Raw genomic sequence first — 16,380 nt, forward strand, 5'->3', positions numbered from 1 at the left:
GTTCGCAAACAACTCAGGGGAGGTTCGTGTGAGACCAAAGGATTAGGGCTGAGGAGAAGCGGAGTTCAAGCAAGACGTCCGGTTATGAAGGATGGGGATGGAGGTATTGTTTTCTTTGTTATTATTTTTTTTCTCATTCTTTCTTCTTTCGTCACGAAAAGAGAGATAGACAGAGTTATTATCACAATGAAGCTGGGTCAGTTGCTTCTTCTCTGGCATACAGCAACTTCTAGCACAATGAAAAATGGGACGTTAAGATCAGCAAGTATTATTTTTGTTTGTCTGAAACAGACCGACTCCTTACAAATAGGTAAAAACTGATGTGATAGTGTATATGTCTTGGGTGTTACCAGACACAATTGACAGGTGGGTGACAGCGTTAAAACAAGGTCACAGCAAGCAAAATAAAAATGAAGGAAACACAAGACGGCAAATGGAGGCAAGAAAAAGAAAAAAAAAAACAAAAAAAAACAATTTTTTTAATAAAATAAAAGAAAAAAAAGAGAAAGAAAGAGAAAAAGACATGGAAAAAAGAAAAAAGAAAAAAAGACAATGAATGAAGAACAAACAAACAAACAAACAGTGCTAACGTATGCCCTAATCCCTCAGTACACTCGCCAACACCTGGGTCTCGGTACAGCGCCCATCATCAGGCGGCGGTGCCCCCTGTTCTTCGCGATCACTTCCCCATACATACAAACCATAAATAGCAGAATAATTTACACGCTACTTGCACTTTTCCGTTAACAGTTATTGCATGAAATATTCTGGATGGTCAGCCTCTTTTTCAAATCGTTTTGCCTCCTCCTGCATAGATTCTTTTATCTTAAGGATAGCTGCGGATTCATTTTGATCCTGAAAAATCATAATATGATACAAATATAGATTGGAAACGCATGCTCGTAATGAGCGTGAATTTGGCAGTCGAGGTGGTGAGAATGCATCATCATGTTGGCGGATAATGATGTATAGGTGTGGGTGCGTGTGTGAGTGTGAGTGTGTGTGTGAGTGTGAGTGTGTGTGTGTTTGTGTGTGTGTGATAGCCTTTTTCAGGAAAAAATAGGAGAGGGTGTATGTGTGCATAAGTGTGTGTGCGAGAGAGAGAGAGAGAGAGAGAGAGATAGAATTTATCTATACACAGCTGAATTTTGCTGCAGGCTGGGGAACCAACATGCGCTTGCTTGCAAGTAAGAGGAACCAGGCCACAGCAGAGAAGGATTGGGGGAGGGAGATTCAGGGGGGGGCAAAGATTAAAAGATGTTTGCTTTTTACAATTATTTTTCATACAACAGAAGAAGAGAGGGATCTTTTTTTCTTTTTTTTTAAATGAAAAGGGAAAGAATTTAGTTGTTCCATAACCATCAAGATTGTTTGAAAGATTTTTAGCAAATGGGAGAAGAAGCCTTGTCACTTTTTTTTTCTTTCTTTTTTCTCCAATCATTTTCATCTTTTTTTTTCTTTCTTTTTTCCCTTTCTTTCAAGTGGACTTGGTATGCAGGGAAGGAATGCAGGCCACAGGATGGAAGGGGGAAATAGGGCATGGGGGGGAGTAAAGGAGAAATGTGGTCAAAGAGGAGGTGGGGCAGGGTTGGGGTCGTGAAGGGGAGCAGCTGGAAGGAGCAGCAGGACATTTTAAAAGAAAAGCCTCAGACAGCCAGCTCATGCAAACCGCCCCATAACCACCAGGGTCAGTGACATAGCCGATGATGCGACCAGAGGGGGGACGTCAGAATTCTTCGTCTCAGTTAGGCCAAAGTGCATTCACAAGCTGATCTGACTTACGTTTTCCTGATAGCCAAGACTGTATCCTCCAATTTCACCAGTACTATCAGGGGGTAAATTTTCTCGAGGTGTGCCTGGACCATTTGGTGGTGAACTCTTCATACCATCCATCTCTCCTAAAATAAAAATTTGTGGGGAAGAAAGAAAAAGAAAAAAAAAAAAAGGGGAAAAAACATAAGTTATTTCTTCTTGGCCATTTTTTACATGAGAAATTTAGTTCCCCATATTAACTGCTGCATAATTAATCAGTATAATTATCTCGGCCATTTAATAACAATGATACGCATATTTCTTCCCATTAAGAAATATCAATAATGTTGTAATATCCTGAGAAATAGTGAAGAGAAAAAAATACAAAAAAAATAAAAACAAATCTAGGCACAATGGTGATTGCAATACCAAAATATTTTTAAGGGAAGTTTACTCAAAGAATCGCTTCAGTCTCTGCGGCTTCCTTTTCTCAACCAAATTCTCTTTAGCAGTGTCATAATCAAGAGAAAATATTTATAATTGCTAGAGAAAATGAAACAAATTCGACTGAGCTACACTTGCACTTTTTTTTTCTTTTTTAAGAATTGTGTCAAATGCCAGGCAAAGTCATGCAAATTGAAAACTACAAAAACAAAATGTGTTTGCATCCAAAAGTATCAAAAAAACAAGTGCGTGCCAAGTTGATAAGGAATGTCAAGGACAGGGAAGACATTTGGTAGCTAGCCTTAATTCATGGATGTTTCTTCATTTTGGACATTGTTTAGGTAGGGATTCGAGGACTTCTATAAGAAAATAGAAGTTTATGGGAGAGAAATGATTTTTTTTTTTTTTTTTTTTAAATAATTAATTATTAACGGATATTCAGAACTAGAAACAGCATATTTGATTTAGAGAGAATAGCGTAGGTGAAAATTTTTTAGACAATATCACAAAACACACTTTTTTTTTTAGAAAGGTGTGTGTGTGTTGGGGGGGGGGGGTACTGGCTTTTGGTTAATGCAATTTGGCAATATTTAAACGATTGCAAATAAAAACTTGGTATCAGATATTTAGATTACAAGAGTTATTGGCAGAAAACTTCAGGCCAACTTCTAGGCACCATCATAAATGGTAAAGCCGACATTGTAAAAGATAACCCCAAGTTGAGATGGTAAAATCAGTTCAGAAATGAGTAATACTTTTACTAATCTTTCTATTAAAGAAAAACAAAAAAACTTTTTAGTATTCTTTTCAGATTAACTTTTCTCAGGATGTTGCAACAAAATTTTAAATAGATGAAATTATAAAAAATAGCATGTAAAACAATAACACTTTCATGTAAATTATTGCTTCTGCTGCTTTATATTTACGATAGCAAATGTGTTCGTGTGTACACTTTAAATTCTTCAAAAGCAAAAACGATTTCATCTCAACAGAATACTGAACCTCTTTTTGTATGCAAAATGTCTTTGAACACCAAGAGATTGATTGGTCATATCTCAGAATCAGAACAGAAACGATTTTGCACACACAAAGGGCTCAACAGCCTTTCAGATAGAGCTTTATCACAATTAAAAATGTCTTAACACTTTACCGCAGTTTCGTGGTAGATGCACGAATACAGAAGTGTATTCTTTTTCTGCACATCTATAGCGATACATGCAAATAAATACTGACGAAGATCTAACAATCGAATCGACCGTGCGACTCTAGTGAAGTGTTAAGCTACTTGTATTTAGTTTTCCTTGGAAATTCGACCCTTGATATATATTTACGAGGGATGAACCTGGTTCTACATACCCATTTGTTTGGAATCAAAAAATAAAAATTATCATTTTACTTGGGAGAAAGGAAAAAACTTGAATTAAAAATTCTTATATTTGAGTTCTGCATTTAACTTTTTCATTGATAGTGAAAATTACTATTGAGCTTCCTGAACTATTTTTTTTTAAGAAATATTATATATCTACCAAATAATTTTTGTATGAATTAAAGAAATATTATATATCTACCAAATAATTTTTGTATGAATTAAAGAAATATTATATATCTACCAAATAAGTCCAATCCCTCCTCACCATGGTAGGGTGGTGAAATGAGTTTGTGTCAGGGCTATGCCGTCAGGAACTTTGGTTCCTGGTAGGGCCTCCCAAGGCTGATTGGCTTAAGACCTAGTGGTATCTGGACTGCAGCTTGGTGAAATCCGGGGTGGCGTCTGCTCCAGCAACTGGCGGCCTACTAGTCGTCCTGTCCCTGCATCTGCGGAGAATCTATGGCAAACAGGAGGCAACTCCAACCTCCTTCAACAAGCAGGTACATGCAGCTGGGGACCGCTTGTGAATTTCAAATTCCCAAATAACTCCAATGGATACACCAAATCTGTGAAACTCAGTCACAACTACAGCGTCCACAGGAACTGACCCACTCGCAGTCCCAGCGCCGTGGGTGTCAAATCAACAAGCTGGACTATTTGGATGAAAGATGATCCATCATGTGGCCTGCTGGAATGTGCATATGCTGAAACTTGCACACACCCTTCATCAGTACACGGTCAATGTTGCCTGCCTTTTGGAGATCAGACTTGCAGACCAAAGCGACAAGACTATTAAAATACCTCTATTGGACGCTGCCTATCATCTCTACTACAGTGCACCCGCGGATGGATCCAGATGCCATGGAGTAGCACTGGCCCTAAGCAATCAGGCAAACAATGCTCTCCTTGCCTGCGGACCAATCTCTCCACGTCTCACCTGTGTTTGTCTGCGGGGTACCTTATTCAATATCACTATGGTGGTTGTGTATGCCCCTACTCTTGATGCTGATGATGTCACCAACGACGCCTTCTATGATAGCCTGCAGGCTGTTATGGCTGGTATCCCAGCAAAAGACTTTGTGATGGTTGCGGGTCCTAGAAATCTAAACACGAGACAAATTGTTAGCCCATTTGTCACTGGTGACTGCTGCTTGAACGGAGAACGGCTGATTGCTTCTGCAAACCAGCTCACTGTGTCCAGCACCTGATTCCAAACCCCCGACAACACCTAGCGACTTGTTACTCGAATGACAGTGTCACTAGGAACCAAATTGACCAGATTCTAGTCAAATCTTGCTGGGCCTCAAATGTCCTGGACTGTTGTGCATTCCAGATAACTGAAACAGGCAATAAACATGGCTCTGAGTTCAATCATAGCTGCGCCTTCGCATGAAACCAACCCATCATCTAACCGACCTGTGACTCAGATGCCAGCAAACTAAATCCGAGTTCCAGCTCCAGTTATCAAATCGCTTTGTTGGTTTCCAAGCACTTCAACCCATTTAGTAATCAGTGGAAGACACCTGGCAGTCATTTAAAACTAACGTTAACAAAGTCGCATCACAGACCCTGCGTAAAACCAGATGGCGAGCGAAGAACTGGATCTCTGGCTGCACCATAGAACTTGCCCATCAAACTAAACACGCCTACTGCTTGGAGCACAATGACTCCTGCCAACTGCGTCGTGAGACTGCCTGTTCTGCAAACACCGATTTCAATATCTACTGCCGAAATATAGCTGAAGAGATGGAGCAAGCTGCCTCAGTAGGAGATTTCCGAAAACTTTACCAAACCTTTAAAATGGCAACCAAAGGAAACAGAAGCCTAAGTTAAATGCTGCTGGATACAAATAGAACCCCTATTTCCCCAAATGGCAGACCGCATGATATGTTGCAAACAACATTTTAAAACCTTATTGAAACATGATCCTCCCTCCCTAATAAACCTCCCGAGTATGATATCAACTGCGAGCTGCCAACGGAGGAAGAGATTCGATATATCATCTGCATCGTATCCAGAATATCTGAGACTGCCGAACCTGACCAAACCAAGTAGGATTTCGTAGCGGCAGAACATGTACAGATCAAACTTTCTCCCTCAGGTGAATTTTAGAAAAGCGACTCAGTGGATTGCAGAAGCCTTGGGGACATAATGCGCAGCGATGGCTTCTCAACCTCATAAACGCATACTACATGCACACGTAAACTAGAGTGAGGAGCTACGGGGAAGAATCCGATTTCTTTGTCATTCAAACAGACATCCGCCAAAGAATGTGTGCTCGCCTTCATCCGGTTCTAGTACATCATCGACTGGATCCTAGAGATGAGCTTGACTGACTTCGTTAGCATCAGAGTAGGCCACAACTATTCCATCACCGATCTCAATTATGCCGACGACATTTATGCGAAGGTCCAGCACGCACTCGACGAGGTCAATCACATGGCCAAAATGATTGGAATGAGAATCAATGCTTATAAAACAAAAATTCTCTGGTAACTTTCCCCATCTGACCAAGTGGCTATAATCCTCAATAACGAAGCTGTGGAAGAGGTCAAAAACTTCAAATACATTGGCGCCAATTTTACAACCATTGGTCAAGTGAAAGACGAAATCATCACCTGTATCAACTTGACTAGAGTAGTCTTTGTCCATCTTCAAAAATGATTGTGGTCTTGCCAGGAGACAAAAGACGTTCCGCAAAGTTGCAGATATACGTGACCATTGTAAGAACAATTCTTCTCTATGGATGTGAGACTTGGCCACTGCTTAGAGAGGATCTCCATAAACTTGAAGTCTACTACTTCCACCATATCCTGCGAGTTTGTCTCTCCGACCGGATCCCTAACTTGACTATATGCACTGGATGTAACATTCTTGGCCTGGAGGAAACTCTGCTGAAAAGTAGACTCCTGTGGTTCGGACACATGCTGTGCTGACTGGGAGATGAGTTCGTCCATCAATTGGGTGCATCCAATGCACCCACTGGTTGGAAGTAGTACCAAGGTGGTCAACTGAAGACTTTGCTTGCAATGGTCAAGGCAGATATGGAGATAGTGTCCAGTCCTCTTGTTTTTGCTGTTCGTCGCTGGATGCTGTAACGGTGAATGGCTGGATCATGCCGTTGACTCTGCTGCCGACCGCCAAGATGTGGCTCAACCCATCTCGTGAATGCTGTTACAAGTACAAGTAATATTATGATAGGAAGAATGCTATCCTGCAAAGTCAATGTTGGCTTTGTTGACAGTTTGAATCTTGCAACCAGCAGTAATTATCACTTCCTACACTGATGATTGCATAAGCATGAAACAAGTTTCTGTGGGTGTAAAAAAAATATTTTATTGAAAATATATAACATAGTTAAAAATGAATAGAAAAACAGCCTAAATGCTCATCAGCAATAGATGAACGATACAAGTGATAATCCACAACTGACAAGCACATAAGATGTTTTTCTGCTTATTTTTTAGATGAGACAATTCATGAAACTTGAGCATTGTACAATTAAATCTTAATAGTATAGCGTGCGTGTGTGTGTGTGTGTGTGTATCAGAAAAATTATATTTAAAAAAATTCCATTTTTTTTTAATTGTACAAATGTTGGACAAGTCTAACTTTAATTTGTAATTGATAGGGGGGGGGCATAAGGTGGCATAAACTTCTTGATAATAAAAATTTTTTAAAATAAAGGGTATGAAAATGATACAGGCGATAAAAAGAATTTTTTTAAATATATAAAAATTAAACTTTACATCCAAAGCAGAAATAAAAAGTTGTCGTTATTGTCTTGATGTTGTCCGAAATATTAGTAGATATAATAAAGCAGCAGAGATTAGAAATGAGTTGAAAAGCCGTCATTAGTTACAGTGAGTGGATTGGATATTCCAGTAAAATAATTCTTAAGAAAACACCCAAAGCAGTTATGGCAGAAAACAAATCATTAGTGGCTTTTAATGGTAGTTCCGAAAATGGCGGAGAAAGACAAGTATTTCATGGCATGATGCATCATTCCACGGTTTCGTAATAAATGGTGAGAACAATCGAAGAAATACTCAATCAAGAAAAAGAAAAGCCATGCTCTTAATGAAGACTTTTAAATTGCAATTTCAGCAATTATTATTTTTTTTTTTTTTTTTTTTTTTTAAATGTAACTAGAAAAATGTGACCATGAAAGATAAAAAAAAAAAAAAAACAACAACTTTAAAACAACCAGACATTTTCGAAACTGATAGCAAAAATAATTAACAAATTGAAAAAGAAAAAATATATAAAATAAATATGAAGAACCAGACAATTAATAAGAGGAAGGGGGTTGGACCACTGTTGAAGAAGGAGAAAAAGATAAGGATAAATGTAACCCCATTCTACTAAAACACACACACACACATTATATATATATATATATATATATATATATATATGCATGTATGTGTGTGTGTGTGTGTAGGTTTTCAGTTTATAGTTGTTTCATAGGCCAGCATGCAATACTTATAGATGTTATACATTAGTACTAGCAAAACTACTTAAACTTAAAATATCTTTAAATCTATAGAAGTTATTTCTAGTTATTATTTTTCTTTTAGAACACAAGCAAATATTTGCAAAACAATTTTCATATTTAAATTATTTTAAGTGTAAAACATTTAAATTTTCCTCTTCAATTTTCATCAATATTTATAGATTGATATTTAAAAACGGACCTCATTTTTCAAAACATTTAGATTTATTTAAACATTAAGAAAAACCTAAAAGCCTATAAAATAATAAATTAACCAAACCATGGATTTTCCATGACCCCCCCCCCAAAAAAAAACTAATAATAATTTCATAAAAAATAGAAACTTTTTAGAAACGAGCATATATTTTATGGGAATATTTGTATTCTTATGATAATAAACAAGAATTAAATTGGCTTTTTTGTTTAAATTATTTTAAATCTAAAATTTTCCAGCTTATTTAGACTTATAGAATTTTTGCTAATGGATGGAGAAACCAGGATGCAATCCTCGATTGAGTCATCCCATGCCTCCTTGTTGTTCCACTCAGCATTATAAAGTAAGGATCAAGTGTAAGTGGAGCAATCCAGAGAAAAGAATGATGCCCTTTTTTTACATCTCATTGTCGTAGCCAATGAGCGCCTTTCAGTTACCTTTAACTACAGTAGATATATCTTTATTGTTAAACTTATTTGAACAAAATCAAACTTCCATACTGCAATCAAATGTCAAGTTTTTCTTTTCAAAAAGGTTTCTTTCTTCATGGAATCATGTCAAATATAAAGTTGAAGCATAACTAATCCGTTGACCACTGTGAACCCTGTTGTATCCGATAAGCAGAGACAATGCTGATCTTATTAGGGTTCGGAAATGACAAAAAATTTATGTTATTGATTGACAAAATTCAGTTAATTAGACATGGATTTAGAAATAAAACCTTTTAAATGCTATATAGAAAATGTGATTGAAAAAATGTGTAAAATCAATTCAACACAGACAAGTGTGAAATTGAAACTTTTCTCATTTGCATTTTTTTTTAATGCAGCAAGAGGATATCAAGAGGAAACCATAAAGAAATTTTTTTTTTTATAATTAAATATGAGAACAACTGAATTGTTGGGTATTATTTAGTTTTGTTCAATGTACACAACTTGTTTTATGGAAACCATCTAGAATAAAAAATTTTCCCATTGCAATAATAACAAGTGAAGCCTTATTCAATTCTTAGTAAATCCTGATAATTTTTTTTTTACAAGTTCACAATTACTAAAACAATGACTAAAACCTTTTTTTCATTTGTAAGTTTATGTCTCTGCTTTCTGAGATTATTGTAAATCTTGCTACTGGAAAGAGATTGTTTTTTAATACGTTGTTATCAAACAAATTATTTGAGTCACCAAAAGTAGACACTTTTAAAGAGACTTATTTTTAAATAATGTACAAAAAAAAAAAAAAAAAAAGGAAAAAAAAAAAAAAGGAAATAAAAGTTGTCCGTTATGAAAATGATGAGAAACTGAAAGAAGTCTCAGTACACATATGTAAGTCCCACAAGGACAAGCAAGATTTATTTCCCTTGTGTTGAGAACTTTTCAAACATACAATTATTTTATGAGTTGTCAGGTGACTTGGCAGTACAAATTATGCTTCCAATTAATGCAGTTTCAAGCAGAAGCACCCCCCCTCCCTATTAAACTCACAAACACACACACATGTGTGTGTGTTTGTGTGCGTGTGTGTGTGTGTGTGTGTGTGTCTCATGTCAGTAAAAAAAAAGAATAAAACAAGAACAGAAGTGTTTATTTAAATACTATACAATTAGGAATTCATTGAATGGTACCTAAGTTTTGTTCCAACGAGTTGAGGGTCACGAAACCTGGTTACCATTTAATGAATTCCTAATTGTATAATATTTAAATAAAACATCTTATATTCTTTAATTAAAAGATATACTTATTTAAAAAAAAACCAAAAAAACAAAACTGAATAAAAAAAAAAAAATGTATAGATGTCTATGTATCTCTTAGGCATAATTAAAAAGCTGGATACTAATACATCCGCGTCCCTCCCCCAGATCCTCCCGGGGGTAGTTCACTTACCGTTCATCACTGCGGGCATGTCAGGTCCCATAGGCATCCCTCCGTCTGGTCCTCCCATTGGTGGAAACTAGCAAAGGCAACAAACAGGGAAGCAGATCAGAACTGACTGTGCATACAGAACAAAACGATGAGCAGAGATTAAGTAGTGTGTGCGTGCATGTGTGTGAGTGTGTGTATGTGTATGTGTACAATTGCCTCACAGTTGTGTAAACGGCCCCTCAGTCAAGAAAGAGTATGCATCGCACACAAATAATATGCTTACACAATTAGAATTAAAAAGAGTATGTGAATCAAGACAAATGGCGGAAGTGGACAATCATAGGAGGATCCATGTTGTCCTTAGAAACAAGCATCTCATGGATCGCAATTATAAGAGAAAGCAAAAAAAAAAAATTGAGAAACAAATAACCAAGTATACTTTGGCTTTTTCGGATTCTTATTCTTATCTTGGTTTTTATACTCATGCTTTTGGTTAATGTAATCTCTGACCTTCTTAAAATGCACCTTTTCAAATGTAGGAAACATTTCAGTCAAACTTGGGAATCTGAATGGAATTTAAAACTAAATAAAGGGTTCAATTTAAAATTCCATCCAAATTTACAAGTTTAAAATCCTCAAATTTGAAAGGTGCACCTGAAAAACATTGGAGGTTACATAAAACGTTATGAATATAACAACCAAACAAAAATGAGAATGATAGTCTAAATATAACTGAATTATGAATACACATCTCAAAAACTCCAAAATATACGAAATAACCACCACTAAAAAAATACTAAACGTCTATAAATAATTTAGAAGAGAGTAGAGGAGATTTAAACTATTTGACTTGAACAGATAAAATACATGGTTTATTCTGAAACACCATAAACCACAGTCAACAAGAGAATTTGCTTAAAAAGATTTTTTTTTTTAATCCCATCATAAATGGTTACGAAAAAGATGGAAACCCAAAATAAAAAGCATATTAAGGGAACTCTGGTGAGGACACTGAACTTTGCAAGACCTCTGAATAAATATCAATTCTTACAGAGAAATGATGACGAACCCACATGAAGATATAAAGCAACCAATTATGTTCAGAGACCACCCACCTGATAGATTTCCAGAATTCACACACACACACTCTGAGAAGCAAAAAAAAAAAAAAAAAAAAAAAAAATTAAAAAAAAAAAAAAATGCAACAAAGCCAAAAAACATCAAGCAAAAAAAAGGGGGGGGGGCTTAAAATAAGTTTCAAGAAAACAAAATCACAAAAGCCTTGGTTGGCCGCACACACACAGCTGAAAGGTTAAAGACCCCCACCCACACGTTCAATTACTTATCAATTTCAAAAACCAAATTAAAACAAATCAAAGAGTGAGAGGGGGGCAGTTAAGTGTAAACAAAATTATTAAAATTAATAAAACTTGGAAAAGGAAGTTAAAATCTTCATTTTTACAATAAGATAAAATGTAAATTTATGCAACATTTCACGTTATTATAATTTGGACAAACTTTATTTAGGACAATATTTTCAATATCACATATTTACATATTAAAATAGAAGCTTGATCATAAATAATGAAAATTTCCAAAAAACACGGATGCGAAACATTAAAAGTGATCAAGTGCAGATTAGGAAATTAATTTTTTTTAATTTAAAAAACATAAAAAAAGGAGAAAATGAAAAAGTAATAGAAAAAAAGTTACACTTAACATTTTCATAAAAGACAAAAGAAGCAGATCCAGTTTTTACATATAGATATTTTTTATTCTCTTAGACAAATTTAGTTTTAGAGTTGTGAATTCATTCACCATTGTTATAAACATTTCACGTAAATAATTGATACATGTTGGCTATAAGCAAATAAATGACATCTATTTTTAAGCCAAGAAATAATTGAAATTGTTATAAAGCTATGAATATATATTTCAGAAGAGATTTTAAACAGCAAAATATCTTCACAAGTAATAATGCCATTTACAAAATGACAGGCGAAATAATTTCAGCAGAATAAAGTGTAAAAATGTCAAAATAGCTTCAAAAACATGTTATAACACATAAGTTGTTTAGAAGGAACGAGTGTGAATCAAGAGAGGAGAATCCTCAGACATGCCATGTAAATAAAGGAGTCTTCTAAGTTAAAAAAGAACATGCATGCCAACATTTAAAAGTTTTATACTGAAAGAAAAGGAAATAGTCACTTCACGTGATCATATATCAAATAATGGCTGTTACCAACAGACCCACATACAAAAGTTAGCAAAGAGATTTATTTTCATTGGAACATTCTTTGATGAATGACATCATTGAAGTTTTTTTAAGTATAATTTTACAATTATGTACTAAGATTTAAAAAAATTTATTACGTACAAGACATCCCTGGGAGTCAGTAGGTCGCAACCACTAACAATAGAATTTTATTCAAAACTTCATAAACTTCTTATCTTCTTCTAAAAAAAAGTCTATTTCTATATTATCTTTATGAAGACTTTTTTTCTTTCTTTTTTTTAAAATTTGTTCGTCCTCAAGCAAAATCATATTGCCATTCAAGCATAAGGGGCTACTTTTATAGAAGCAAGATTTAGAGGGAGGCGACCTGGGTGGAGAGTTGGGCAGCAAGTTTTTTGTCCACATTATACTTAAATTTTTGCATGTTGATAGGGTCAGGGAAACGAGTAGGAAGGGATTTTTAAAAGCAAACCATTAGAGGAAAAAATTATTATTAGAATAGTAAATCTGGTATCTATGAACTTCTATGTAGAAGGGGTGTGATTTTGCTACTAATTGTGTGAGTCCGGGAGTATTTACGTTGAAGGATTACACGTGCAGCAAGTCCAACAGAAAACATTCTGTGAAAGTACTTGTTTTTGCAACCTATCCTTTCAATAGCGTTTCTGAAAACTCGTATCACAGTGGCAATTTTGTAGCTATCAGATAAATAAGATTCTGCAAGGCATTAGTTATGGTGTTTGGAAAGAGCAAAGGGGCAGCTTAGGGAACCATTTCTTTGCAATTATAACAGAGATTAGATTTGGTTCAGATGCTTTAGAGATATTTGGTTTTGATGATAGGCAGGATATTGGAATCATATGGTTCACTACAGTTTCTATCCATCATGAAAAGTTATGGCTTGCAGAATCCAAGGGCATTGTCCATTGCTGTAAAAGTGACTTTGTGATGGTTGGATAGCAGTGAAATTGTTGACTTTTTAATGCCTGCATTGACCAATTCAGTTAGCTCCATACTGTTTGGCAATTAGAGAAAAAGTTTTACTCCAAGGTGTATCTGATGAGATCCCGAGGGATTTCTAATCAACACGTTGTTATTACCCTGTTGCTTTGAATAGCAGCACTTCTGTTTAGAGGCGCGCGCGCGTGTGTGTGTGGGGGGGGGGGTATTGATATCAACATTCCATATTTCTCATACAAGTCTTGGGCAGATTTATCAGGAATAGATTAAGTGAGGCTTGTTAGTCCTCACAATCTGAGAAAGTGATGATTTGTGTAAAAGAAGCTACACATTAGCAGCCGCAACTGTAGAGCTCAAAAAACCTAGTCAATCACTTTGGTGAACATTAAAATCCCAAAATACATGGATTTAGTGGCCAGATCTGATGAAAGTCAAATGCTGACACTATTAGAGATATAGTCGGGTCAGAGTACAAGAAGAAATATGGGCAACTAACACTAAGGTTTAACCGAAAACACATGGACATTTTATCTTTAGATTTTGTGTGTTTTTTTTTCAATGTGGAGTTGGAGGCAAACCGACTGGCAAGTATGTTAGCCTTTTCGGTTGCCGTGCACACAACCTCATGATTGTTTGATAGAGGAATTGGTGACTGCCCATTATTTACTAGACTGTTGTAGATTTTCCAGAAATCACGGGTTCTTAATTTCTGTGCTTCAATGCATTTTCTGGTGGTTTCAGTATATTCACTCTTAGCTGTTGCTATTTCTTTATTGCAATTATTTCTAGCTTCTATAAACTTTTGTCTGTTTGTACTGGACTAATGTTGGTTAAATCTGCAGTATGCATGCTGCCTTTGAGCAATAGCAGCTGCACAAACAGAAATAAACCTAGACAGAGTCCTCTAGTTTGTGGGGAGGATATTATAGATATAGCCTTTGAGCCTAAGCAATGTTTTCAGTCTTTACTGTAAAGTGTGAGGTATCCTGGGACATCAAAATTATTAGATATCCAAGAGTGTTAAGATATTCAGAGATTTAATGCGTTGGAAAAATTCTATATCGTCAAAATTAGTTCTAAGTCTCAGAACTTTTTTTTTTTAAGGGAGTAGATTTGGTCATTTTTAGAGGAGCATTTGATTTGATCATGTTTTTCATTTTTGCTTTGATGATGGTTTTGACAGTGTACATGTCTGTCAAAAAACATGTGCACACAAGTAGATTATTAGTGTATTCAGTATGTATGGGGTTTGGGCCTTGAAAATGCCCACCAGAGATAAGTGCAGGGCCCTTTTTCCATCTGCAACATGGCACTACAGTTATCTTGATATTATACAGTTGTTGATAATACTAACTAAAAGTTAGAGCTTCTGCACTACCAGTCAAAAAGTGTAGCCAAACAAACTGTCAAACCTGGATCCTCAACCTGTCAGAATAAGAACACACCAAACTAATCATGTGAAACTGAGTGACAAAACAAGTATCCTCATGTTGTCCAGGTAAGGAGAAAAAGAGAGAGAGAGAAAGGATGAAATGGTGTTCATTGCTCTAGTTAAGAAACGAAGCCAAGCACTAAGAGTCATTGAAGTTTCTATGATGGTATCTATATGCCTGACTAACAAACTTAATATTTTGCTATCTAATTTACGTAAATATTTACGGTTTGTATGGACACATTACGTTAATGAGATGGCCAAGACAATTATGAAACAGTGCTGAAAGAAAAAAGAAAATGCTCAAAGATATTTCGTCAGCTCTGACCGAGTAGAAGTGTTAATTTTATCAGTTTCTTGGTCATTGTTACCAATGGTAAGGATGGACCTTCAATCTCCAGAAGCACCAGCAATTAGAATGATTGTTAACTAACATTGTTACCTGTTACAGCATGCATCTATTCATCTAGTAGTAAGTAGTAATACTGCACATCTGAACAAGATTAATTTTAAGGCTTCTAAAACAAGTAATGGTGTTGTGTTAACAATCACTTCTAAATGGCAATCTTCTGGAGGGTGAAAGTTCAATTCTTATTATAGGCAACATAACAATTGACATTTCTACCTAGAATAAAAACAACCTAATCCCATGGTCAAAATTCTGTCCTGGTTCACAAGTTAAATTAAAAAGTTCCCAAGTTCAAAAAGATGTACCTAACGAAGGTCAATGGTTAGATCAGCTGAAACATTAACAAGAACCAAGATGAGAATTTTATTCGCAATAAATACTAATTACTAAGTAGCCAAGATACATGTTTCTTTTTTGTTGGGCCATTTATTTAGTTTGAAATGTTTATGTGGTGTATAGCACATCGCATTTGAGATGGATGAGAAAGAAGGCATGGCTCATCGGTAAAACAAGTCTGATGATGCAAAAACAAATTTGTCACTGATGACTTGACCTTGTTTGTTTCTTCTACGGCATCCACTCTAGGTGGGTTCAAGTGAAGAAGGAAGTGTCAAGGGAATGTTAAATTCATAGGCATACGTCCTCAGTCAGCTTAGAACATTAACAAGATTTTACGATTGACACTACAAAAGTAGTTATGTCATTCCTTAAATAACTAAAAATGAATTCAAAATAAATTTTTTTTTTCCACAATATTATCGGATGTTCTGATAGTAAAAAGAATAGGAAATAGTTTGACAATCAAAAAATTGTTTTTAATATGAAATTTTAACGCAATAAAAGCAACCATTCAGTCTTAATATTGGATATGCTTTCTAAGAACGCTGCCTGTTATGAGAAGTGAAGCATGCCTATCTCCACGAACTACACCTCGCCTCAACTGGCATTGTTGGAATACAATTGCACAGACTGCAAAGAATGCGAGAATAAGCAGAGAAAGACTAGTGTTATTTCAGAGTTTTCTTATTTAGACTACTTGCACAACCAAGGCTTGTAGCTGGGGGTAGGATATCTGCATTCATACCTTTTCCAAGGAGATTAGTGAAAGTGAGGCAATAGCATAGACAGGATTTGATCTCGGAATGCCATGCCCACAGTCCATGGCTCTAACCATTACACCATTCCACTCCAAAAGCTTTCTTGGTTAAAA

General features: G+C 35.7%; 1 protein-coding gene across 11 annotated transcripts in view; it reads right to left on the minus strand.

Annotated features, from left to right (window-relative positions):
* The window catches only part of LOC145296925 (single-stranded DNA-binding protein 3-like), a 317,297-nt gene that overhangs the window by 70,136 nt on the left and 230,781 nt on the right, over window positions 1-16,380 (minus strand). For 7 of the 11 annotated variants that reach the window (XM_080143120.1, XM_080143125.1, XM_080143126.1 and 4 more), the window contains 2 exons: window positions 10,155-10,221; window positions 1,783-1,898 (listed from right to left, as the gene is read on the minus strand). In XM_080143120.1, the coding sequence (XP_079999246.1) occupies window positions 1,783-1,898; window positions 10,155-10,221 (183 nt within the window). Of the gene's footprint in view, window positions 1-723; window positions 856-1,782; window positions 1,899-10,154; window positions 10,222-16,380 lie in introns of all 11 variants that reach the window. The other 4 variants (XM_080143119.1, XM_080143117.1, XM_080143116.1 and 1 more) reach the window with 2 other exon arrangements.

Source organism: Euprymna scolopes, chromosome 17 (genome assembly GCF_053919585.1).
Source record: "Euprymna scolopes isolate OS-2025 chromosome 17, ASM5391958v1, whole genome shotgun sequence".
In the NCBI taxonomy this organism is placed as follows: domain Eukaryota; kingdom Metazoa; phylum Mollusca; class Cephalopoda; order Sepiida; family Sepiolidae; genus Euprymna; species Euprymna scolopes.